We start from the raw sequence: 26,723 nt of genomic DNA, 5'->3' as shown, positions 1-26,723 counted from the left end.
GACGAGGAGTTGCAGAAGGTTTTGAGTGTGTTTTATGATGTGTTTAAGCATGTGATTGAAAGTGTACAAAACAATGTTATAGATATGAGGAGAGAAAGGTTGGAAGAGGTGAGAGAATTTAAATATTTACAAGCTATCTAGAGTAATTTGGTGATATGGAAGGAGAGAGTATGATTAAAGGTGTTGTTATGAGAGGAAGACTATCTGTAACATGGGGAAATAGAGTGGAAGAGTACTGGAGGGAGAAAAATGGGAGAAGAATGCAAGAAATGGTGAATGCGAAGAAGCACATAATAATGGGGGTAAGTGAAGACTCTTTTGCTGTGGCCACCCCCTTCATGGGGGTTCTCAGGGGGAATGGGCATCAGATATAGACTAACTCATCATGACTTTAAGAAAATTCATCCTTTGGCTATGAAATTTTGTACAGTTTATTTCCAGTGTCTGAAAAATTAAATGGCTTAATACCATCAACCTTGGTTTGAATTTTATGGCGCACATGAAGAAGTTTAACATGGAACTTTAGTAAGATTTCACTTTTGGCCATGAAACTTTAAATGTTTTTGCTGTTTTCTAGACAAGATTTCTGTACACTCATATTTTACTTCCAGATACTATACTGGACTACAGGCTACAGTTCTGCCAAGGAACATATTTTCAGTGAAATAGGTTTAACCTGGCTCATTACATGAAGGAAATTCCACCTTTCATGGCTGTAGAGATTTTTTGTATTTTTCAAACAGTATTTCCATACACTCTTTTTTTCACTCCCAGGAACTATATTACATTGCAGACACAATATTCCTTGGAACACCATTCAGGATGGTTAACTGGTTTTTGGCGTCCTTTTTGTCGACAATATAGTCTGAGTACAAGCAGTAATATAAAGTGAACATACTGACATGAGATTTGAAAATCTGTTACGCTGAGTGATCATGTACTTTATCTAGTTGGTCCTGAATAATGAAGTTAATTGTGTTGAGTGATACAAAGTCATTATGAGGATGAAAATTAGGCTAAACAGTCGTATGTGTGCATGCAGGCATGTTTTTTCTTTTTTAATATTTTCAATACTGCTTAACTGTAAGAATTTTATTTGTCTAGCTCCTTGGTTTTCTTACATGTTGAATGTGACATTTTGATAAATAAGACCTCCTACAAAGATATTAGAAAGGTATAATGTAGATGAAACACAGCATAACTGCATGACATCATAGAAATTGTGCACTCCTATTAGTTTTGGCTATAAAGTATTTTTAGGTATTTTTATATCTTGGAGATGATTTAGATGAATTATAATGGATAAACTAGTATAGTGTGTAGGAGATAATTAAATGCATATTAACCCTTTCATTGTGGCAGTATAATATAGAAGGTTTGCTCTCTGTGCAGGATAATTTCAGATATTCATATAAAGAATATGTCCATAAGTTTTCATTACAATTAACTAGAATATAATTTACTAAACAAAATGATGTATAGTTCAACTTGATGAGACATTGTTTACATCTATGCAATTTTAACTTCTGCTGCTCTCTACGTGGCATATGAGGTACTCCAGGAATATTTTGTCACAAACAAATATAGTTAGTAAGGGTTTTCATCACTAGTGTCTGTTGTTTTGCAAGAGTGAGTTTCAAATATTGAGGGTGCAGAATCTGTACAGGCTTCATTGACATCTCCATGTACATTGACCAGTGTATGAAGAAAATTCAAGTTGTAGTATTTTGCAGGAATGCAGCTAAAAAATTGTGAGCCATGTACACCTGAGCCACCATAAAAAAGGGTGAGGAATATGTTCCAGCCACATTGAAAGGGTTAATGATTGTATGTTTAGACTTAAGGCTTTCCCTTCAGGCCCAGAGCTTTGGGCTATCTTTCTAAGTAATATAGTATGAAAAACCAGTTGAAATCATATTATTAGAAATTTAATCTTTTTTCTTTTCACAGCCCAACAGCAACAGTCAGGGAAGGGTCGAGGAGCAAAACGTAAGATACCAGAAACCACTGCAGGCAATAAGAAAGCTCGGGGAGACATGCCAGCTCCCAAGCTTCATGGTTATCCTGTTGACCATCCATTTAACAAAGATGGTTACAGATACATCCTTGCTGAGCCTGATCCTCATGCTCCTTTTAGGTAACACCCATCATCCAGACTTTTTTTGTTAAGTTACACAATAAATTATAGGATCAACTTATTTTTGAAATCTTTCATATGTACCACTATTCCCCAATTTACAGCAGTGCAGATTACAGCCAGTGGGCTGAACCAGGGCTTGTGAAGTGTCTGGGGTAAACCATGGAAAGGTCTGTGGGGCCTGAATGTGGATAGGGAGCTGTGGTTTTGGTGCATTACACATGACAGCTAGAGACTGTGGGTGAACGAATGTGGACTTTTTTAAAAAAGTCTTTTTCTTGGTGCTGCCTCACTGAAGTGGGGGGTACCAATACTATTTCCAGTGTGGCGGGGTAGCACCAGGAATGGATGAAGGCAAGGAAGTATGAATATGTACATGTGTATGAATGTAGATGTCTGAGTATGTGTATGTATATGTATGTATACATTGATATGTAACTGGATGTAGATGTGCACATGCGGGTGTATATATATATATATATATATATATATATATATATATATATATATATATATATATATATATTTATTTATTATACTTTGTCGCTGCCTCTCGCATTAGCGAGGTAGCGCAAGGAAACAGACGAAAGAATGGCCCAACCCACCCACATACACATGTATATACTTACACGTCCACACACGCACATATACATACCAATACATTTCAACATACACAGACATATACATATATACACATATATACACATGTACATAATTCATACTTGCTGCCTTCAGTCATTCCCGTCGCCACCCTGCCACACGTGAAATGACAACCCCCTCCCCCCACATGCGCACGAGGTAGCACTAGGAAAAGACAACAAAGGCCACATTCGTTCACACTCAGTCTCTAGCTGTCATGTATAATGCACCGAAACCACAGCTCCCTTTCCACATTCAGACCCTACAAAACTTTTCATGGTTTACCCCAAACACTTCACATGCCCTGGTTTAATCCATTGACAGCACGTCGATCCCGGTATACCACATCATTCCAATTCACTCTATTCCTTGCACGCCTTTCACCCTCTTGCATGTTCAGGCCCCAATCACTTGAAATCTTTTTCACTCCATCCTTCCACCTCCAATTTGGTCTCCCATTTGGTTCCCTCCACCTCTGACACATATATCCTCTTTGTCAATCTTTCCTCACTCATTCTTTCCATGTGACCAAACCATTTCAATACACCCTTTTCTGCTCTCTCAACCACATTCTTTTTATTACCACACATCTCTCTTACCCTTTCATTACTTACTCAATCAAACCACCTCACACCACATGTTGTTCTCAAACATCTCATCACCAACACATCCACCCTCCTTCACACAACTCTATCCATAGCCCACGCCTCGCAACCATATAACATTGTTGGAACCACTATTCCTTCAAACTTACCCATTTTTGCTTTCCGAGATAATATGCTCATAGAACTTTCGCCCCCTTCCCCACCCTGTGACTCACTTCCGCTTCCATGGTTCCATCCCCTGCCAAATCCACTCCCAGATATCTAAAACACTTCACTTCCTCCAGTTTTTCTCCATTCAAACTTACTTCCCAATTGACTTGTCCCTCAACCCTACTGTACCTAATAACCTTGCTCTTATTCGCATTTACTCTCAGCTTTCTTCTTTCACACACTTCACCAAACTCAGTCACCAGCTTCTGCAGTTTCTCACCCAAATCAGCCACCAGTGCTGTCTCATCAGCGAACAACAACTGACTCACTCCCCAAGCCCTCTCATCCACAACAGACTGCATACTTGCCCCTCTCTCCAAAACTCTTGCATTCACCTTCCTAACCACCCCTTCCATAAACAAATTGAACAACCATGGAGACATCACACACCCCTGCCGCAAACCGACATTCACTGGGAACCTGTCACTCTCTCTTCATACTCGTACACATGCCTTACATCCTTATTAAAAACTTTTCCCTGCTTCTAGCAACTTACCTCCCTCACCATATACTCATAAAACCTTCCACAAGGCATCTCTATCAACCCTATAGTATGCCTTTTCCAGATCTATAAATGCTATGTACAAATCCACCTGTTTTTCTATAATTTCTCACATACATTCTTCAAAGCAAACACCTGATCCACACATCCTCTGCCACTACATATACATACACATATACTTATAGGCACATGCACGTATTCATACTTCCTCGCCTTCATACATTTTCAGCACCACCCCAGCCCACAAGAAACAGCTCTACCACCCCCTGCATCAGCAAGGTAGCATCAGGAAACAGACGAAAAATGGCCACATCCTCTCATACTTGGTCTGTATCTGTCATATGCAATTCACCAAATCCACAGCTCCCTATCTACATCAAGGCTCCAGAGACCTTTCCATGGTCTACCCTAAAGGTTTCACATGCCCTGGTTCAGTCTGTTGACAGCACCTTGACCCTGGTATACCAATACCACATTGTTCCAATTCAATGTATTCCTAGCATGCCTCTCACTGTCTTACATATTCAGACCCTGATTGCTCAGAATCTTTTTCACTCCATCCTCCCATCTCTAGATTGGTCTCCTGCTTCTTGTTTCCCCCACCTTTGACATATATCCTATTTGTCAACCTTTCCTCACCCATTCTTTCCTTATGTCCAAACTATATCAACACACTCTCTTCTGCTCTGTCAACCACATTCTTTTTACTACCACACATCTCTTTTACCCTTTCATTACTCACTCTATCAAACCACCTCACTCCATACTGTCTTCACACATTTTATCTTCCACACATAAGTATACATATATGTATATATATATATATATATATATATATATATATATATATATATATATATATATATATATATATATATTTCTTTTCTTTCAAACTATTCGCCATTTCCCGCATTAGCGAGGTAGCGTTAAGAACAGAGGACTGGGCCTTTGAGGGAATACCCTCACCTGGCGCAATTCTCTGTTCCCTCTTTTGGAAAATTAAAAAAAAAACGAGAGGGGAGGATTTCCAGCCCCCCGCTCCCTCCCCTTTTAGTCGCCTTCTACGACACGCAGGGAATACGTGGGAAGTATTCTTTCTCCCCTATCCCCAGGGAAAATATATATATATATATACCCTATCCTGGGCCAAGTATCATTTTACCAACCAACCCATAGGGGTGGATGAACAGCTGAGTTGAATGTCAACTGATTGCCGCAACAAGGATTTGAACCTATGCGCTCAACCCTGGGCAAACTGTGAATGCATCACAGTCAGGTACGATAAACTGCACCACGGGAGTCCATATTGCTCTGGAACACAAATTTCTAGTATCAGTGTCTTGATTTCGATACACAGACTAGTTATAGGATTTCCAAGGATGTACCCTAGTCTTGAATTGGGTTATAGTGGCATTACATTTGAGAGGAATGTACATGATTTTTCTCTCTAAATTTTAGGGGCATAGTAGATATATTTAAAAAAAGAAAAACTATCACTGGCAATAAGAGAATTTTCATTACTTCTTTGATGGCATTGTTTTCTTGCATGACCAAGAACAGCTAATATGCTACCCAGATATTTTATTTCAATCTTCCAATGCAATCTTTTCTTTATAAGAAATTTTTTTTTTTCAGACAAGAGTTTGATGACAGTAATGACTGGGCAGGGAAACCTATTCCTGGATGGCTGTATCGTGCTCTAAGCCCTGGGGCAGTACTTCTCGCTTTACATGATCGAGCACCACAGCTTCGTACAGCTGATGACCGTTTGGCAGTGACAGGAGATAAAGGTTACTGTCTCATCAGGGCCACTCATGGTAAGTTCGATATATTTTCCATTCACTCAAAGGATGTGCATTACAGCATTTAATGAAATTATTTAATTCAACCAAAAATTCCATTGAAGTAATGAAGTGGTCACAAATGTCCTTGTACCATGGAAAAGAATATGGAAAAATGTTTTGATGACTGACGAGTGCTTCCTTAGCATGACTAATTGTATTTGACGAATGCCTGTCTTGGAGTTTTGAATTTGGTTTTGAAACCTACTACGGAGGCTTCATCTTCCAACATGATTTTAACTGTCCATCTATGTATGTATATCTCTGCCACCAGTTCTTTTTGGGAACTCCTTCAAAGAGTGAACGTCAGTGCCACTTCTTTGCCTTTAGCATCTCACCCTTAACAGACTTCGAGCAGAAGCTCATCGTTCTAGGGGCTCCTATCTGTTCCTACTGACTACATCTGCTTTTCTTATTTTTGTTTATATCTCAGTTTGAAAGTAGTTTGTTGCTGTCCTGAAATCTTATGGTAACATGTGATATCACTAGTTTGTTAAAAGTACACACATGTAATAGCATGAAACAATAAGACTGAATACTTCATTTTTTGTATGTGTCCAGTGAGCCATTTCTTATTACACAAATGCTGTTTTTGAAAAACCACTTCCATGCATCCCAAACTCAGTATATCACAGATTCCTTGTCGGATACACATCCCTCTCACAGTTGAAGCTCCTCACACTCTTTCTGTTTAGCCGTTTTGCTATTTCATTAAGCCTCACATCATATATCCCCTTTTTTTCCATATCAAATATCCTATGTGTATATGTGAAGCGTCTGGGGTAAACCATGGAAAGTTCTGTGGGGCCTGGATGTGGAAAGGGAGCTGTGGTTTCGGTGCATTATACATGACAGCTAGAGACTGAGTGTGAACGAATGTGGCCTTTGTTGTCTTTTCCTAGCGCTACCTCGCACACTTGCGGGGGAAGGGGTTGTTGTTTCATGTGTGGCAGGGTGCGACGGGAATGAATAAGGACAGACAGTATGAATTATGTACATGTGTATATATGTATATGTCTGTGTGTGTATATGTATGTATACGTTGAAATGTATAGGTATGTATATGTGCGTGTATGGATGTGTATGTATATACATGTGTATGTGGGTGGGTTGGGCCATTCTTTCGTCTGTTTCCTTGTGCTACCTCGCTAACGCAGGAGACAGCGACAAATAATAATAAATGAATATAAATGAATATATTCTGTAGCTTTTTAAAGTTCCATTCCTATAAGTTCTCTTCATTTAAACCTACACCAAATAACATGTCTCATTTCACTACTAAACTTGATCGCATTGCTTTCTTTCAAACTTTTTATTGTATGTTAGCTGATACAGCATTGGCAACCGAATGCCCTAATCAAGGCCGTTTCATTAGTATTGTATATTTGATTATTTATTTGTATTTATTATTCTTTATCGCTGCTTCCCGTGTCAGTGAAGAAAGACCTATCCACTCATATACACACATATATACATACACACACATACTTGTACAGATACAGTTGTCTGTTCTTGACATTACCTTGCTAATATGGGAAAAGGCAAAGATGAAAAAAATGAAAATATTCCTGGGATAGGGTAGAAAGAATTTTTCCTAATTATTCCCTGCATATCGTTAAAGGCAACTAAAGGGGTCAGGACTTGAGTGTTGGAAATCCTGCTTTGTATTTCAATTTGTAAAAGAAGGAATAGAATAAGGAACCAAGTAGGGAGTTCCCATTTTCCTCATCCTTCTTGATGGCTGGGATGTCTAACTATGTGTGGATATCACCAAGATGAGAGGAAAGAGGAGATAGGTATTATGTTGGAGGAAAGAACCTGGATGTTATACCTCTGAATGAAACAAAGCTCAAGGATAAAGGGGAAGACTGGTTTAGAAATGTCTTAGGAGAAAGTCAGGGGTTGGCGAGAGGACAAGAGCTAAGGAAGGAGTAGCATTGCTCCTGAAGTGGGAGTTGTGGAAGTGTGTGATTAGAATGTAAGGAAGTAAATTTGAGATTGTTGTGGGGAACTTTGAAAGTGATGGTGAGAGATGGGTGATTATTGGAGCTTATGCACCTGGCCATGAAAAGGAAGATCATGTGCATGCCAATGAAGTTGGTGTGAGTGGTATTGCGGCAGTTATATTTAAATGAATCACTTTACCCAAGCTAAAATAGTGTTGATCTCTATCAGTGTAGTTGGCACTGTCTGGCTATGCTGACCCTTATGAAACACCAGATATAACTCTCCATGTACTCTGAATGTGCTTAAAGGTCAAGTGGTTGCAGATCCATACTTGAGTGCGAAAGAATTAAAGTAAAAACCCCTAGACTGTTCAGTGATGTTTTGGTAAGGTCAGTGTAGTGCTGCTTACACAAGGACTTTAAGAACCAGAACTGCAAACTGCTTCCCAAACAGATGAAAAGAGTTTGAGTTTTGCAAGAAATATGGAGTGTGAGATATGGGTATTTTCATAAGTGTCTTGTGGACTGATAACGCTACCTTTTCTGGGGACAGGTCTCCATGGCAGAAGTGTGTACAGTTGACCAGGCTGTGATCCATTTGACCTAAGTGCATTGCAAACACTGTAAAGTTCCCTACTTCACTTGTATTTTGATATTGTTTCATTTATTATGGTGTTGGGGACCTTGTAGTATTGCCAAAGAATGGCATAGTTATCTTGAGCTATTGTGTGACCGTCTTCCAGATTCGTTCAAACAGTGTAATGCCAAAGTGTTTATATAGGATGTAGCTATCTGCCAAACTAATCATTGATTGGCTTAAGGAGTATGCAGTAGTTATTCATTTGACTGAGCTGGAAATTTTCTGGCTTTGAATCCATTAGAAACCTTTTGGGTGCTCATGAAAATGAAATTATGTAACAGAGATACTTCATAACTACCTAAGCTGGAGGCAGCTGTTTGCAAAATTTGGGCAAAGGTGGACTCTAGATAGCTACAAAACTTTGCTGATTTAGTTCCTGGTCATTTCAAGGAGCGTATACAGAGGAAAGGAAAACCAGTAATGTTATAATTGGTGGTGAATACACAGTTTTCATGGTTTTATTTCATGTTCTTGGTTGTACTGCACTCTCCTCATTCCTACTTCATGGATGGGCACTGTATATATTCTAGCCTAGGCTAGGTACCCAGTTTATCAACTTGTGTCTAGGAGAGGATGAATAACTGGGTTGACTGTGGACCAATGTCACAAGCAGGCTTCAATCCTGTGTCCAATGTCATTCGGCCCTTGAATGCATCATGATCAGCAACACTAACCATTGCACCATGGAGATCAACTTTCACCTTTTGTACACTCTTCCAAACTCACAAGAATCTGTCAGCAATGCTGTAATATCAGGATACATTGCCCCCTTTGCCGGTTTCATTTTGTTCTCTTTGTTTTCCTCACACTATCAACCTCCTTTCAAAACATTTTCTTATCCTCCCTGAAGTTTGTTGATACTCTCTAGCCCCAACTCTCATTCATCCTGTTTTTCAGCTCATGCATCTTCCTCTTGACCTCCTGCCACTCTCTTTTGTCCATCTCCCACTTGCACTCCTTCCCCATAGGTAATGTGCATACATTCTTTCTCTCTCTCTTTTGCTAAAAACTTCATCCCACCACACATTACCTTTTCTCACCTGCCCAGCCCATACCTTCCACATACTACACACTTCTCTCAGACATATGAGCACTGCTCCCCTAAACACCTCCCAATCTTTACCCACTTCCCTAGCTTCAATTTCTCTCTCCTTTTTGCCATTCTACATTAAATCTCTCATAGTTTTCCTTCAGACAAACCTCTTTTTTGAGCTTTTTCACTACCTTCTTTTAACCCACATCATTTTGTCAGTGCTATAGCCTTAAATTAATGTGTTTGAACACATATTCATCTTTACCCACTTCCCTAGCTTCAATTTCTCTCTCCTTTTTGCCATTCTACATTAAATCTCTCATAGTTTTCCTTCAGACAAACCTCTTTTTTGAGCCTTTTCACTACCTTCTTTTAACCCACATCATTTTGTCAGTGCTATAGCCTTAAATTAATGTGTTTGAACACATATTCATCTTTTACTTGTGTAATTGTTTGTTTGCCTCAACACAGTAGAAGAGGAATTATTTTACTACTCATGGAGTCCACATCCGTATCATTGTCCACATACATGTGCATATGCATTTAGTAAGTTTTACATCAAAGTTCAGTTGCTAGCCAGTATTAGATATCTAGTCTTGTGACATCATACAGGTGAATATTGATGGGCACATCAGCTACCCACCAATAGTATGTCATTATTTCCTACATGCCACTCCACAGAGATGAATGTTACAGTGATGACCTGTGTGTTGTACCTTCCTTCACCTTGCAGCTAGAGTTGCAGATCTTGCTTCATGGAAGACCTAGTATGAGACCTTTGCAATGATTTTCTTTCTCATTTTACCATCACTCAACTGCTGTACATAATTTCTTAGTATTAAATTTTCTGATGTTCATTTATCCCTAAAATATAAATTTATTTGTATACATAGATTAGGATAGATATATTTATGCATACAGGAAGGGGGTCTCATGCTCATGGTACCCTTATCTCTTCAGCTGTTTTTTGTTGTGGATTTTTGTACTTTTTTAATGCTCATTCCATTGATATACTCACTTGTTCCATTCATCCACCAGTTTTATTATTTGAACATTTCTTCATATCTCTTCAAACTCATTTTCACTTCCTCTTTATACATTGTTTCAGTTTTTTTTATCATTTTCAGATAATTCCATTATTGAATTGATATAGGACCTTGAATGTTATCATAATTGAACTTTTGTTTGTTTATCAGGTGTGAGTCGTGGAGTGTGGTATTGGGAATGCACAATAGAAGACCAGCCAGAAGGTTCACACACACGTATAGGATGGTGCCAGCAGCTTGCTAACCTTCAAGCTCCTCTTGGATATGACAAATTTGGATATTCCTGGAGATCAAGGTACGGTGCTTACGTTTTTGTAAGTACAGTAGGTCATTATATTAGTTTATCACAAATTGCTGTGGTTGAGAGTCATGAGGTCTTTTTAAATCATGTGAAAATGGAGGTGAACTATATATTGGTAAGAATACGTGTTGGCATGGAGATCCTAACCTTAGTTTCTGATCATTAGATTTATTTTTTTTCAATATGTCCAATATTTATGTAGCTACTGTTTAATAGTACATATAACTCTTAGTTTAGTCATGTGGAAGGAACTGAATTAGGCATGCATGTGTATGTATATGGCTTAGCATTATTTATTGTTACTTTTTCCTCTGGGGTGGGATGGTGCCGGGAATGGATGAAGTCGAGCAAGTATGAATATGGAGAAGGCATATGATAGAGTTGATAGAGATGCTCTGTGGAAGGTATTAAGAATATATGGTGTGGGAGGCAAGTTGTTAGAAGCAGTGAAAAGTTTTTATCAAGGATGTAAGGCATGTGTACGTGTAGAAAGAGAGGAAAGTGATTGGTTCTCAGTGAATGTAGGTTTGCGGCAGGGGTGTGTGATGTCTCCATGGTTGTTTAATTTGTTTATGGATGGGGTTGTTAGGGAGGTAAATGCAAGAGCTTTGGAAAGAGGGGCAAGTATGAAGTCTTTTGTGGATGAGAGAGCTTGGGAAGTGAGTCAGTTGTTGTTCGCTGATGATACAGCGCTGGTGGCTGATTCATGTGAGAAACTGCAGAAGCTGGTGACTGAGTTTGGTAAAGTGTGTGAAAGAAGAAAGTTAAGAGTAAATGTGAATAAGAGCAAGGTTATTAGGTACAGTAGGGTTGAGGGTCAAGTCAATTGGGAGGTAAGGTTGAATGGAGAAAAACTGGAGGAAGTGAAGTGTTTCAGATATCTGGGAGTGGGTTTGGCAGTGGATGGAACCATGGAAGTGGAAGTGAATCATAGGGTGGGGGAGGGGGCGAAAATTCTAGGAGCCTTGAAGAATGTGCGGAAGTCGAGAACATTATCTCGGAAAGCAAAAATGGGCTATGTTTGAAGGAATAGTGGTTCCAACAATGTTGTATGGTTGCGAGGCGTGGGCTATGGATAGAGTTGTGCGCAGGAAGGTGGATGTGCTGGAAATGAGATGTTTGAGGACAATGTGTGGTGTGAGGTAGTTTGATCGAGTAAGTAACGTAAGGGTAAGAGAGATGTGTGGAAATAAAAAGAGCGTGGTTGAGAGAGCAGAAGAGGGTGTTTTGAAATGGTTTGGGCACATGGAGAGAATGAGTGAGGAAAGATTGACCAAGAGGATATATGTGTCGGAGGTGGAGGGAACGAGAAGTGGGAGACCAAATTGGAGGTGGAAAGATGGAGTGAAAAAGATTTTGTGTGATCGGGGCCTGAACATGCAGGAGGGTGAAAGGAGGGCAAAGAATAGAGTGAATTGGATCGATGTGGTATACCGGGGTTGACGTGCTGTCAGTGGATTGAATCAGGGCATGTGAAGCGTCTGGGGTAAACCATGGAAAGCTGTGTAGGTATGTATATTTGCGTGTGTGGACGTGTATGCATATACATGTGTATGGGGGTGGGTTGGGCCATTTCTTTCGTCTGTTTCCTTGCGCTACCTCGCGAACGTGGGAGACAGCGACAAAGCAAAAAAAAAAAAAAAAAAAATATATGTATGGGAGATATTTAGTGAAGCAGTGATAGCATGTGCAAAAGATATGGGATATGGGCAGTTAAGAAATTGGTAGTAATTGGCGGGGTGATTGTTCCCTCCACTTCTGATGCATATATCCTCTTTGTCCTCTATCCTCATGTTCTTAACACTACCTCACTAATATGGGAAATGACAAATATATATGAAATAAAATATATGTGGTTTGATAGACTAAGTAATGAAAGGGTAAAAGATATGTGTGGTAATAAAAAGAGTGGTTGAGAGAGCAGAAGTGGCTTTGTTGAAATAATTTGGACTCGTGAGGACGAGTAAGGAGGATTAACAAAGAGGATATACGTGTCAAAGATGGAGGGAACGAGGAGAAGTGGGAGACCAAATTGGAGGTGGAAAGATGGAGTGAAAAAGATTTTGAGTTATCGGGGCCTGAACATGCAGGAGGGTGAAAGGCGTGCAAGGAATAGAGTGAATTGGAACGATGTGGTATACTGAGGTCGACGTGGTGTCAATGGATTGAACCAGGGCATGTGAAGTGTTTGGGGTAAACCATGGAAAGTTCTGTGGGGCCTGGATGTGGAAAGGGAGCTGTGGTTTCGGTGCATTATTACATGACAGCTAGAGACTGAGTGTGAACGAATAGGGCCTTTGTTGTCTTTTCCTAGCACTACCTCACACACATGAGGGGGAAGGATGTTGTTATTCCATGTGTGGCGGGGTGGCGATGGGAATGAATAAAGGCAGACAGTATGAATTATGTACATGGGTATATATGTATATGTCTGTGTGTGTGTATGTATGTATACGTTGAGATGTATAGGTGTGTATGTGTGGTGTGCGTGGACGTGTGTGTGTATGCATGTGTGTGTGGGTGGGTTGGGCCATTCTTTCGTCTGTTTCCTTGCACTACCTCGCTGGCGCGGGAGACGGCGACAAAGCAAAGTGAATAAATAGATAAATATATATAGGGGAGAAAGAATACTTCCCATATATTCCCTGCATGTCGTAGAAGGCGACTAAAAGGGAAGGGAGCGGGGTGCTGGAAATCCTCCCCTCTCATTTTTTTTTAAATTTTCCAAAAGAAGGAACAGAGAAGGGTGCCATATGAGGATATTCCCTGAAAGGCCTAGTCCTCTGTTCTTAACGCTACCTCGCTAATGCGGGAAATGGCGAATAGTATGAAAAAAAAATATATATATATATGTATATGTTATCCCTAGGGATAGGGGATTAAGAATACTTCCCACGCATTCCCTGCGTGTCGTAGAAGGCGACTAAAAGGGGAGGGAGCGGGGGGCTGGAAATCCTCCCCTTTCGTTTTTTTTTTTTTTAATTTTCCAAAAGAAGGAACAGAGGGGGCCAGGTGAGGATATTCCAAAAAAGGCCCAGTCCTCTGTTCTTAAGGCTACCTCGCTAATGCGGGAAATGGCGAATAGTTTAAAAGAAAGAAAATATATATATATATATATATATATATATATATATATATATATATATATATATATATATATATATATATACATATATCCTCTTGGTCAATCTTTCCTCACTCATTCTCTCCATGTGACCAAACCATTTCAAAACACCCTCTTCTGCTCTCTCAACCACACTCTTTTTATTACCACACATCTCTCTTACCCTAGTATTCCTTACTCAATCAAACCACCTCACACCACATATTGTCCTCAAACATCTCATTTCCAGCACATCCACCCTCCTGCGCACAACTCTATCCATAGCCCACGCCTCGCAACCATACAACATTGTTGGAACCACAATTCCTTCAAACATACCCATTTTTGCTTTCCGAGATAATGTTCTCGACTTCCGCACATTCTTCAAGGCTCCTAGAATTTTCGCCCCCTCCCCCACCCTATGATTCACTTCCACTTCCATGGTTCCATCCACTGCCAAACCCACTCCCAGATATCTGAAACACTTCACTTCCTCCAGTTTTTCTCCATTCAGATGTACCTCCCAAATTACTTGATCCTCAACCCTACTGTACCTAATAACCTTACTCTTATTCACATTTACTCTCAACTTTCTTCTTTCACACACTTTACCAAACTCAGTCACCAGCTTCTGCAGTTTCTCGCATGAATCAGCCACCAGCGCTGTATCAGTGCTGTACACACACACACACACACACACACACACACACACACACACACACACACACACACACGCCCCAAGGAACAGGCTAGGGACAGTTTTCATAATTTTGCATGATTTTATTTTAGAAGTTTCACATTGTTGTTTTTGAATGGTTAGTTATCTGGATGTCTCTTTCTGATAGTTGTTAGATTTTTTCTTAACCTGTAGAATATATTGTGACTGCATTTCAGGAAAGGGACAGTGTTTCATGATTCCCGAGGAAAGCACTACTTTGTGGGTGGTTTTAGTGAAGGAGATGTGTTGGGCATCATGATTGACCTTCCTGAGAAGAACCCTGTGTCACAGTTCCCACCTACATACAAGGATAAGGTAAAGACCTGTAATCATACTGTGTTGCTGCTGGATGAGTTAATGGAGTGATCAGATTTGGATAAGTTATTGAAAATGTTGGAAGTGCATTCGGGGGAGGAATGTAACTTGTGGAAGTTCATTTAATCAGGGTTGTATTCTTTTCATGAAAAGTTTAACGGAATGTGTGATTATAAGTTTAAGGTGATGCTACTTGTTCATTACTAAACTTAGTAGGTGAGCAGTTGACTGAATGACACAAATAGGAGAAACACTTACACATACAAACATGATGTACAGGAAAATTTTTGCATACCGACATGTAAATGAACATACTAGATTAAGAGGGACTGTTACACCATCATTATTAGATCTTATCTTCACACATACTAGCATAGATATTGAAAGTATCAAATTTGATACACCATTTGGAAAAAGTGATTTTGTAATCCTTAAGTTTAATTATATTTACCAGCAGGTATTTTGTCTCCCCTCTTTTTATATAGGGCCATGGTGCCAGGTTAAGGACTTTTGTTTCCCATGTCCCTCTCAAAGACAGATAGCTGCAGCTTATTTTCTGTTAGATGATATTCATATCGAGGTACCTGCATTAGCACACTTCTGGTTAGATATCAACAATCTGCATTTTTGGCTCTGGGCATTCCATCTTCTGAAGGGGATAATCCAGATTAGAATGGTGCTAACGTGTTTTTTTTTTTCCTTCTTTCTTAAGACCAGAGGTCCACTTTTTTGCTTCCTCCCCTTCCTACCTCTAGACTTTTCAGAAAAACCATTTCTTGCATGCTAATAGTAACAGGCCCAAGGCACAAATACCAGTGAGTAATAGATGATGTGGGATGATGGCTGTGAGGCACCACCTGCTCTTTCACACCAATAACATCAGAAGTTCAGTAGGTTTCTCTACCATTGTCATGTCTGTATGAATGTGATTGTTGGCCTGCTGCATAGATATGGTGGTTGAAAAGGATAAGATCATTGTGAAGCATCCTCCTTAGGGTGTAAAACGGTGTTTTGACCTATTTGAATAGGAGCTCTTTTATGATCATAGACCTCTGCTTTCAGAAGAGAAATAGTTTTATACATTAAACTCAACCTTTGAAATCACATTTCTCTGCATTGGGGTATTTTTAACTTTTTAGGGGGCTTGATACAGTTTTGCGGAGGATGGAGTTAATTCAATATCAGATAGAAAAGAAGTATTCCACTGTAACTTGACTGTAGACAAAACATACCAGAATATGCATGGACCATTTCTTAAAGAACATATTTTTTTGTTACTTTCAGCCTCTTGTCAAATTTCGATCCCATCTTTACTATGAAGACAAAGATGATGTGCCTGAAGCTTTGAAGAACTTAAAACCACTCTCAGGAAGTAAAATTATATTTTTCAAGTAAGTGATGTGATATTTGCTTGTATTTAGTCAGAGAATATAGAAGTGAAAATTACACCAAGTGGGCTTCAGGTGAATGCTACCAAAGAAGTATACATTTAGTAAAAGAAAAGAAAACCTTTTTCATACAGGCATTGCCATAAGAGAAGTATGTTTTTCTTATATAAAGCTTTTTGCTGTTTTGTGTCATGTGAGATCCAAGTTCAATCAAATTAGTATCACTGATGGAAGTGGAGGAAAACTGGATAGCAATACCTGGTGCGTTGAGTGTGTTGACATGAAGAGATGGTCATCTTTGCTTGACACCTTGTTTTACTTTCATCTTTCCTATCGTCTGAAATCTGAACTCCCCAACATGATCGTAAAGATGAGAGATGACATTTGTTTCGTGGAAGGCTCAGATGCTGTCATTAGCATTACAAATCAGATTACTTCAGTTTTGGAGTTACAAAACCCAAAGTCCCCACTCAGTTTCTTCACTAAGGCTCCTTTCTACAGTTTCCTCCATAATTCTCTTGATTACAATCCCTAGGTGAAAAATGGATCTTTTGGTACTTCTACCAACCACAGAACTACCTGCTTGCCTTTTGGTCATTCTTACAGTGAATGAAGGGGTAAAATTCGAGTTTGCACAACCATAAGGCATCTTCTGTTTTGGCTCTCTATCATAGGTGCAGCCTATAGCTCACTGCATCACTACTGCTAATGTTTCTGATACTCAGGCAGTAGTACTTCCCTGTACAGATGTTTCTAATTTGCTACTGGTTGCCACCTACTATTGCTTCTTGATTTCATTTAATTTTAACATGTCATATTTCCTTTTATATTTCGAAAATGAAAATTGAACTATTTTTTCAAATTGTGTGGAACTTTCTTCAGTTCACTGAGACTCAGAGTGCATGTATTACATTAATATCAGTAATTATTTTGTTTCAGGAATGGAAAATGCTGTGGAGAAGCATTCCAGAATATTTATGGAGGCACATATTACCCAGGAGTATCTCTCTACCGAAACATTACTGTGTCTGTAAATTTTGGACCTGACTTCAAGTATCCACCCTCCTCCTTCGAGTACAGAGGGGTGAGTAGAACCATTAAAACTTTTAAGATGAATGCAAACAAAGTAGGAAATAACACAGATATTTAGCTGATAGAAAAACTAAAGTGGGTGAAAAGGTTATTCTGCATAGTTATTTGAACATTTCCAAGGAATGATCCAGACATGAGGTAATAGTATTTAGATATGCTGCTCTGTCCATAGATTTTAAGATTCCTCCTGGAATTTCATTATGGGCTAAAGCTTTGCCAAAGTTTGTCTCTTTGATGAGTTTCATTGCTGCTACGGATGCTGTTTCCTCTGGGGTGGGGTAGTGCCAGGAATGGATAAAGGCAAGCAAGTATGAATATGTATATGTGTATATATGTATATATCTGTGTATGTGTATGTATATGTTGGGATGTATATGTGTATGTACCTGTGTGGGCATTTTATGTATATATTTTTATATACAGCAGGTTTGGATGGTATTGCAGTGGAATTTATTAAAAAAGGGGGTGACTGTATTGTTGACTGGTTGGTAAGGTTATTTAATGTATGTATGACTCATGGTGAGGTGCCTGAGGATTGGCGGAATGCGTGCATAGTGCCTTTGTACAAAGGCAAAGGGGATAAGAGTGAGTGCTCAAATTACAGAGGTATAAGTTTGTTGAGTATTCCTGGTAAATTATATGGGAGGGTATTGATTGAGAGGGTGAAGGCATGTACAGAGCATCAGATTGGGGAAGAGCAGTGTGGTTTCAGAAGTGGTAGAGGATGTGTGGATCAGGTGTTTGCTTTGAAGAATGTATGTGAGAAATACTTAGAATAGCAAATGGATTTGTATGTAGCATTTATGGATCTGGAGAAGGCATATGATAGAGTTGATAGAGATGCTCTGTGGAAGGTATTAAGAATATATGGTGTGGGAGGAAAGTTGTTAGAAGCAGTGAAAAGTTTTTATCGAGGATGTAAGGCATGTGTACGTGTAGGAAGAGAGGAAAGTGATTGGTTCTCAGTGAATGTAGGTTTGCGGCAGGGGTGTGTGATGTCTCCATGGTTGTTTAATTTGTTTATGGATGGGGTTGTTAGGGAGGTAAATGCAAGAGTTTTGGAAAGAGGGGCAAGTATGAAGTCTGTTGGGGATGAGAGAGCTTGGGAAGTGAGTCAGTTGTTGTTCGCTGATGATACAGCGCTGGTGGCTGATTCATGTGAGAAACTGCAGAAGCTGGTGACTGAGTTTGGAAAAGTGTGTGGAAGAAGAAAGTTAAGAGTAAATGTGAATAAGAGCAAGGTTATTAGGTACAGTAGGGTTGAGGGTCAAGTCAATTGGGAGGTGAGTTTGAATGGAGAAAAACTGGAGGAAGTGAAGTGTTTTAGATATCTGTGAGTGGATCTGGCAGCGGATGGAACCATGGAAGCGGAAGTGGATCATAGGGTGGGGGAGGGGGCGAAAATCCTGGGGGCCTTGAAGAATGTGTGGAAGTCGAGAACATTATCTCGGAAAGCAAAAATGGGTATGTTTGAAGGAATAGTGGTTCCAACAATGTTGTATGGTTGCGAGGCGTGGGCTATGGATAGAGTTGTGCGCAGGAGGATGGATGTGCTGGAAATGAGATGTTTGAGGACAATGTGTGGTGTGAGGTGGTTTGATCGAGTGAGTAACGTAAGGGTAAGAGAGATGTGTGGAAATAAAAAGAGCGTGGTTGAGAGAGCAGAAGAGGGTGTTTTGAAGTGGTTTGGGCACATGGAGAGGATGAGTGAGGAAAGATTGACCAAGAGGATATATGTGTCGGAGGTGGAGGGAACAAGGAGAAGAGGGAGACCAAATTGGAGGTGGAAAGATGGAGTGAAAAAGATTTTGTGTGATCGGGGCCTGAGCATGCAGGAGGGTGAAAGGAGGGCAAGGAATAGAGTGAATTGGAGCGATGTGGTATACCGGGGTTGACGTGCTGTCAGTGGATTGAAGCAGGGCATGTGAAGCGTCTGGGGTAAACCATGGAAAGCTGTGTAGGTATGTATATTTGCGTGTGTGGACGTATGTATATACATGTGTATGGGGGGGGGTTGGGCCATTTCTTTCGTCTGTTTCCTTGCGCTGCCTCGCAGACGCGGGAGACGGCGACAGAGTATAAAAAAGAAAAAATAAATTATACTTTGTCGCTGTCCCCCACATTAGCGAGGTAGCGCAAGGAAACAGACAAAAGAATGGCCCAACCCACCCACATACACATGTATATACATACATGTCCACACACACACATATACATACCTATACATCTCAACGTATACATATATATACACTCAGACATATACATTTATACACATGTACATAATTCATACTCTCTGCCCTTATTCATTCCCATCGCCACCCCGCCACACATGAAATGACAACCCCTCCCCCCGCATGTGCACGAGGTAGCACTAGGAAAAGACAACAAAGGCCACATTTGTTCACACTCAGTCTCTAGCTGTCATGTATAATGAAACGAAACCACAGCTCCCTTTCCACATCCAGACCCCACAAAACTTTTCATGGTTTACCCCAGACGCTTCACATGCCCTGCTTCAATCCATTGACAGCAAGTCGACCCCGGTATACCTCATCGTTCCAGTTCACTCTATTCCTTGCGAGCCTTTCACCCTCCTGCATGTTCAGTCCCCAATCTCTCAAAATCTTTTTCACTCCATCTTTCCACCTCCAATTTGGTCTTCCGCTTCTCCTCGTTCCCTCCACCTCTGACACATATATCCTCACTCATTCTCTCCATGTGACCAAACCATTTCAAAACACCCTCTTCTGCTCACTCAACCACACTCTTTTTATTACCACACTTTCTCTCCCTTTCATTACTTACTCGATCAAACCACCTCACACCACCTGTTGTCCTCAAACATCTCATTTCTAGCACATCCACCCTCCTCCGCACAACTCTATCTATAGCCCACGCCTCGCAACCATATAACATTGTTGGAACCACTATTCCTTCAAACATACCCATTTTTGCTTTCCAAGGTAACGTTCTCAACTTCCACACATTTTTCAATGCTCTCATAACTTTCGCTCCCTCCCCCACCCTATGATTCACTTCCGCTTCCATGGTTCCATCCGCTGCCAAATCCACTCCCAGATATCTAAAACACTTCACTTACTCCAGTTTTTCTCCGATCAAACTTACCTCCCAATTGACTTGTCCCTCAACCCTACTGTACCTAATAACCTTGTTCTTATTCACTTTTACTCTCGGCTTTCTTCTTTCACACACTTTACCAGACTCAGTCACCAGCTTCTGCAGTTTCTCACCCGAATCAGCCACCAGCACTGTATCATCAGTGAACAACAACTGACTCACTTCCCAAGCTCTCTCATTCACAACAGACTGCATACTTGCCCCTCTTTACAAAACTCTTGCATTTACCTCCCTAACAACCCCATCCATAAACAAATTAAATGACCATGGAGACATCACACACCCCTGCCACAAACCAGCATTCACTGAGGACCAATCACTTTCCTCTCTTCCTACACTTACACATGCCTTACATCCTTGATAAAAACTTTTCACTGCTTCTAACAACTTGCCTTCCACACCATATATTCTTAATACTTTCCACAGAGCATCTCTATCAACTCTGTCATATGCCTTCTCCAGATCCATGAATGCTACAAATACATACATTTGCTTGCAGGAAACAGCAATCAAGTCCACATCAAGGCTGGGCCTTAATTGAAATATAGAGAGGATTTTGAAATGGGAAAAGAAAAGTAAGGGAAAGTATTTATGAATTTTTGAGAAAGTGAAAAACCTGTCTTTTGAAATATGTCAGGTCATAGTTATTGGAAAAGACATGAGAAGGTAGGAAGTTACAGAGCTTCAACGTGTAGGGAAAGAAGCAGGTATTGAAATGGCCCTCCCTTGAGTTGCTGATGGCCACACAATAATCATGTGATGTAGCAGCTTGCCAAGTGTTGTGTGGTTTTGCAAGTGGGCACACAAGCAGCCAACTCACAGGACCAACTATCAAAGTGAACCAGTATTGTGGCATAGGGCAAGGGGGTCAAGTATGGAAGTTAGCCTGGGACAGTTTATAAGGCAGACTGCTTGCATCTCGACAATGTCAAATAAGGATGTAGAGCTAGAACCACTTCAAATGTGAGAGCAGTATTCTATATGAGAATGAATCAATCCCTTGTCTAAATGGAGCAACTGTTCAGAAGCTATGACATTTAAACAGGACACCCATTTTCTTAGTCAGACTTAGCAATGCCTGTAATGTGGGGTTCCTAAGAAAAAGTGGATGTTACAGTAATACTAAGTATGTTCATCAAGTCAAGAGATGGAATTACAGAACTGTCAAAGGAGAGATGAGGGGTGTGAGGAATTTTCACTTGAGAGATTTTGTGTACCCCACTGAGATATCCTGTCCAAGTCTGAATTTGATGAGGAAGCTGTGTCAAAACGAGATACAGATTGAGTGAGAAAACAGGGAGCAGAGTTGAAGGATGTGGATGAATGCAGTGTTGAGTCATCAGCCTATGAGTGCATTGGATATTTTGTGGATCTCACCTTACGGAAGCCATAGTGGTGATCAGAGAGAAGACTGTGATTTTCAAGGTGTTTAAGGATATAGGAGTTGAGGAGGGATTCATAGACTTTCGGAAAGGGCAGAATGTCAAAGCAATAGGATGATAGTTTGAGGGGTCAGAATGGTTACCCTTCTTATGGAGTTTGTATCAGTGCATACTTCCAAGGAGAAGGAAAAGCTTTGGTTTTTAAACAGATGTGGAACAGACAAGCAAGCACAGGTTCAAGTTCAGAGGCACACTCTCTCAGTACATGGGGATGGATGCCATTAGGACCATAAACCTTGCTTTTGTCCAGAGAAAGACACTCTTTTTGGGTTTGTAGGCGACCTGATCTAAGGACTTGTGATAAGGTTCTCAAGTTGATCTTCTTGGGGAGACCTGCTGCTTTGCCAGTTGCTGCATAGGAAAACTCTCTTTAATAATTTAATAACCCTTAGGCCTGGGAGAAGAGTTCATGAGGTACATTTAATGTCCATACAGAAGAACCTTCTCATTTTCAGTGATAGCTGTAGTGAATTAAGATTAACCCAAATCTTAGGTTTTTAGGAGAGAGTCATACTTCACAGTATCTCATGTTAGTAACCTTCCCATGGTTTCCTGTGCCTGATTTGTATTCCCTGATTCTACCCATGTGTTTTTTATGAAAAGCATTTTTCTCATTTTTTTTTTTTATTTGTAAGCACTGGAAAGTATCCCTTTAGATCAGTTGCCCAATTTAAGGGTTAGTTTAAAACCAGCTTGATGATGGATAGAGTGATCATCCCTGTAAAAGATGCAAGGTCATAACTACCAGAAACCATACCATGAAAGTAGGCAAGAAACTTGTTAGAAAAGATGTAAAGAAGTACTTTTGCAGAATGAGGGTAGTGGATGAATGGAACTCACTGAATTTTGAGACTGAATGTGGACAGCATGCAGAAGTTTAAGATATTGTATGATTGTAAAGGAAATCCAGGAGATGGATTTCAGTAAGTGTCAAATTCCCTTCCTTTAGAGTGCAAATTGATAATAACAAATAGGAAATTACAGAGAGAGAGTACCAACCATGGCACCGGCCAGGAGCAACATTGCTCTAGGCCAAGATTCAGAGGTATTATAGCTCTTCATGACTATTTTTTACAAGTAAGAGGAGGGAGTGGTGTTACTGGCTATGCTGCAAGAGGTTAAATGATAGGAGAAAAATCATCTTTGGGTAGTTGATATCACTGGGAGTACAGTCTTGTCAAAGAACTATACACTTCAAAGGAATTTACAGTTCCCTGCAACTGGAAGTAGCACAGCCTTGGGCTGTAGTAACCTTTAGAAAGAGATTCAGGGCAATGGAGGACTCTTTCATAGAAATTGGTCCTGGGGTAGCTTTGAGTAAATGAATAGGGGAGGGAGCAGTGTATTGTATAGAGGGGGACCCTTAAATGATTGTTTCTTTTTTTTTAAATTTAACTGTTTCTTTTTTTTTAAATTTAACTGTTTACTGTGGAGACTGACCACTAGAAATAGCAGTGTGGATGGGGATTGACCGCTAGAAATCGCAGTGTGGATGGGAAAACTAGAAATTTTAAATCACACGAGGATTGCTGCCAAAGTAAGTAATCTGAGATTTTGAATAATGCTGTATTTAAAGTCAGTCTAACCATTAGATAATATTAGTGATAATTTATGAATAAAATTCTGCACAGGAGCACATCACTGAAAGAAAGAAGGGAACTGACAAGCTGGAACATTAGTTAGGAGCCAATGGAAACACTGTGCTAGAGTTGCCCTTTGCCAGTGGCATGTTAAGGTAGTTAGGAGCCAGTGGGAACACTGTGCTAGAGTTGCCCTTTGCCAGTGGCATGTTAAAGGTGGGGCACTAAAAGGTTAAGAAGCATCACTAGAGTTCACCAGTTATGGAGAATTTTTTGTCATAGCCAGCCCATTACGGAAGTTCCCAAAGGGAACTGTCATCATAGATATAGATAGATAGATAGAAAGAACTGACACTCTCACCAGCTGATGTGATCAGCCAGTTTCGGAGAATATTTTGTGTGCATACATTTTGTTTAAGGCCATGAAGAAAACCACCTATTATTCCTAGAAACTTCCCTTAACTATACTATAGTAGACAATTAGTAAAATAGCAGTGTGGAAGTGAAGACCAATGAATTCACATTGAGTGTGAGGAATGTTGCCAAGTATAGTAAACTAAAAAGAATTAGATTAATTGTTTTTAGGTTTATAAGTCAACCAACTGTTACTCTTAGAAGACTGAGGGGAATATTTTCAGACATTTAGCATTGTATGAACCATGCAAATAGTGGACCATAATGTAAGGCTTGAAAATTTATTCCAGCCAATTAGTTCAGGCTAGGCTAAGATATTTTTTAAACTTTTTTCTCTTTTAAGAAATGGATTCATACACGAAGGTACCCTTAACAGTTAGTTGTCTCTAGATCTGAAGAAAATAAATGATGAGTTGACAAAGACAAAGACCATAAGTCTGAAAAAATTAGTGGAAATTATTGAGACACAAGATTACGGGTCACCTCATTTTGAAGAGATAAAGAAAATAGAGGTCAAGTCAAAGAACATGAAAAGTGATATCAGGAGTGTTAAAGTTTTAGAGATAAAGAAAATAGAGGTCAAGTCAAAGAACATGAAAAGTGATATCAGGAGTGTTAAAGTTTTAAGAAAGTAATTTGCTATAACCAAAAAAGATTGATAGATTTTGATGACGTTGGCCTCATTTTGAAGGCATGATGTCATACACTATAGCAATGATGAAGGAGGAAGGATAATGTGTTCAATTTAGTATGCATAATAATAATACCAAACAGACAAGTTTTTTGCTTTGATTTCTAGCTATTCCAATGCTGTACATTCCTTTCTTTCTTCTGAGAGTAGCCTGATAAATTGGATACATATCACTGTCAGTTAAACTCATTTTGCACTTTAGTACTGAAAAGTTATTAGCAAAACTGATAAGCACCGCCACAGGACATGAATAAACACAAGTACTGGATGTAAGACTGGCCCAGGAGATTTGGTTTGATGTTCATTATCCTACAGAAGGCTCGTTGTAGTTGCATCCTCAGTTTCTGCAGTTTCCATCTGAAATGCATGGTCATTCACCTGGTTTAAAACTATTGAAAGTCCAACACAACATTGATCAGCCAGCCATATGAGTGCATTGCCATCTGACTGAAGAAGGGCAGACAATTGTGATATCATAGATAACAAATTTTCAGCCTATGGTGGGCTTATCACTCTTGCTTTGAACACCTCATATTTGGACAAGGAAAGGAAAAAAAAAAGGGAACCCCATAGAATCCTCTACAAACGAGTTGTCCATGCCAACCCAAACTACACCTCACCTGCCTTTCATCCATTCATAACAAAGCTGCAAATCACACAAAACATAACTCTCAAAACAGTCTCTGGCTGTCTAGCAACCACAAGCATTCAAAATTTGCAGAACAAGATGCTCTCAACATAATATCTCCCATATTCTTAGCACTCATTTCTCTGCAACAGCACAAAACTCTTCTCATCCAAACCTTCCACAAACAAGAACCATCCACCAAGTAGAGATAAAAAGTATACCCCTTTCTCATTTCAACATCCTATACTTACAGATTACCCCTCCTCAACAAGCAGAATGCACATAACATTTGATTTTTAAATTGATTCAACAAATACCAAGCAACTTCCCTCCCAACCCTGTCTTTCACATCATGATCATACTTACACCCCTGAAACTACAAACTCCAGAAATGAAGGAGATACTCTCATCAATATCCTGGATGCTGTCAATCTCTCCATCATTACAAACACTGTTTTTAACATTTCAAAAGTCCCTTTATGTCGAAATTGCAACTTTCACACTGAAGTCACTCCCCAGGTATAGTGTGGTTAACCCATAATGAATCACACAAAACAGCACAATTCTTGACCAATGGTTCCACTTGGTGTATTTGGTCAGCCTCCTGAGTACTATGGGAGCTCCATAAAAGTGGCTTCAAGGGCAGGAAGGTAAAGGTACATGTAAACAAAAGACGTACATCCCAATTCATTCTTGTATTTCAGCTTCAGGGCTGACCAAAGGCAGCTAGTCCACTTCCTACCTTTTCTTCTTTTCCAGAGCCTCATACTGTTTGTATGTATAATCACTAAGTTTTGAACTTAAATTTAGGAACTTTTGACTCATCTTATCTTACTTACAGATGCATGAAAGATGTGAAGAATCCATGGTGGAACGAACACTTGCAGACCTGACATATTTAGTAGAGAATGAGGGAAAATTGAGATTGGATGTGTTCACTTGAGAAGAAAAATAATGTAATTTTAAACTAGCATTACAGTGAAGATATCTTTCATACCACTCTTCTGATGATATGATGGATAAGTTAATGATACTAGCTGTTTTCAGTTACAGTTAATGATATTAGTTGTTACAATAAAGATTTTTCATACTTTATCAAAAGTTCATCATTTCCCCAGTCCATATTACATGTTTTGAATACTCTAGCTTGGTAATTCAGTTTCACAGACTTTTTTCTGTTTTGCTTTCTTAACAAAGTCACATCTAAACTTCAGTTTCACAGACCTTTTCTGCTCTGCTTTCTTAACAAAGTCACATTTAACATTTCCTAACAGGCCAGTGCATTCTTATCAACCATCTTTTTTCACCCATTCT

General features: G+C 39.7%; 1 protein-coding gene across 3 annotated transcripts in view; it reads left to right on the top strand.

Annotated features, from left to right (window-relative positions):
- Positions 1 to 26,510, top strand: part of ash2 (Set1/Ash2 histone methyltransferase complex subunit ash2) — a 55,398-nt gene extending 28,888 nt beyond the window's left edge. For all 3 annotated transcript variants that reach the window (XM_071687098.1, XM_071687097.1, XM_071687096.1), the window contains exons 6-12: positions 1,951 to 2,137; positions 5,729 to 5,910; positions 10,750 to 10,894; positions 14,898 to 15,036; positions 16,321 to 16,427; positions 17,364 to 17,508; positions 26,251 to 26,510. In XM_071687098.1, coding sequence (XP_071543199.1) covers positions 1,951 to 2,137; positions 5,729 to 5,910; positions 10,750 to 10,894; positions 14,898 to 15,036; positions 16,321 to 16,427; positions 17,364 to 17,508; positions 26,251 to 26,352 — 1,007 coding nt within the window. In that variant the 3' untranslated portion in view covers positions 26,353 to 26,510. The remainder of the gene's footprint in view (positions 1 to 1,950; positions 2,138 to 5,728; positions 5,911 to 10,749; positions 10,895 to 14,897; positions 15,037 to 16,320; positions 16,428 to 17,363; positions 17,509 to 26,250) is intronic.
- The last annotated feature ends 213 nt before the right edge of the window (positions 26,511 to 26,723 follow it).

This window comes from Panulirus ornatus, chromosome 43 (assembly GCF_036320965.1).
Source record: "Panulirus ornatus isolate Po-2019 chromosome 43, ASM3632096v1, whole genome shotgun sequence".
Taxonomy (NCBI): Eukaryota; Metazoa; Arthropoda; class Malacostraca; order Decapoda; family Palinuridae; genus Panulirus; species Panulirus ornatus.
This window is presented reverse-complemented; position numbering and strand designations above follow the sequence as displayed.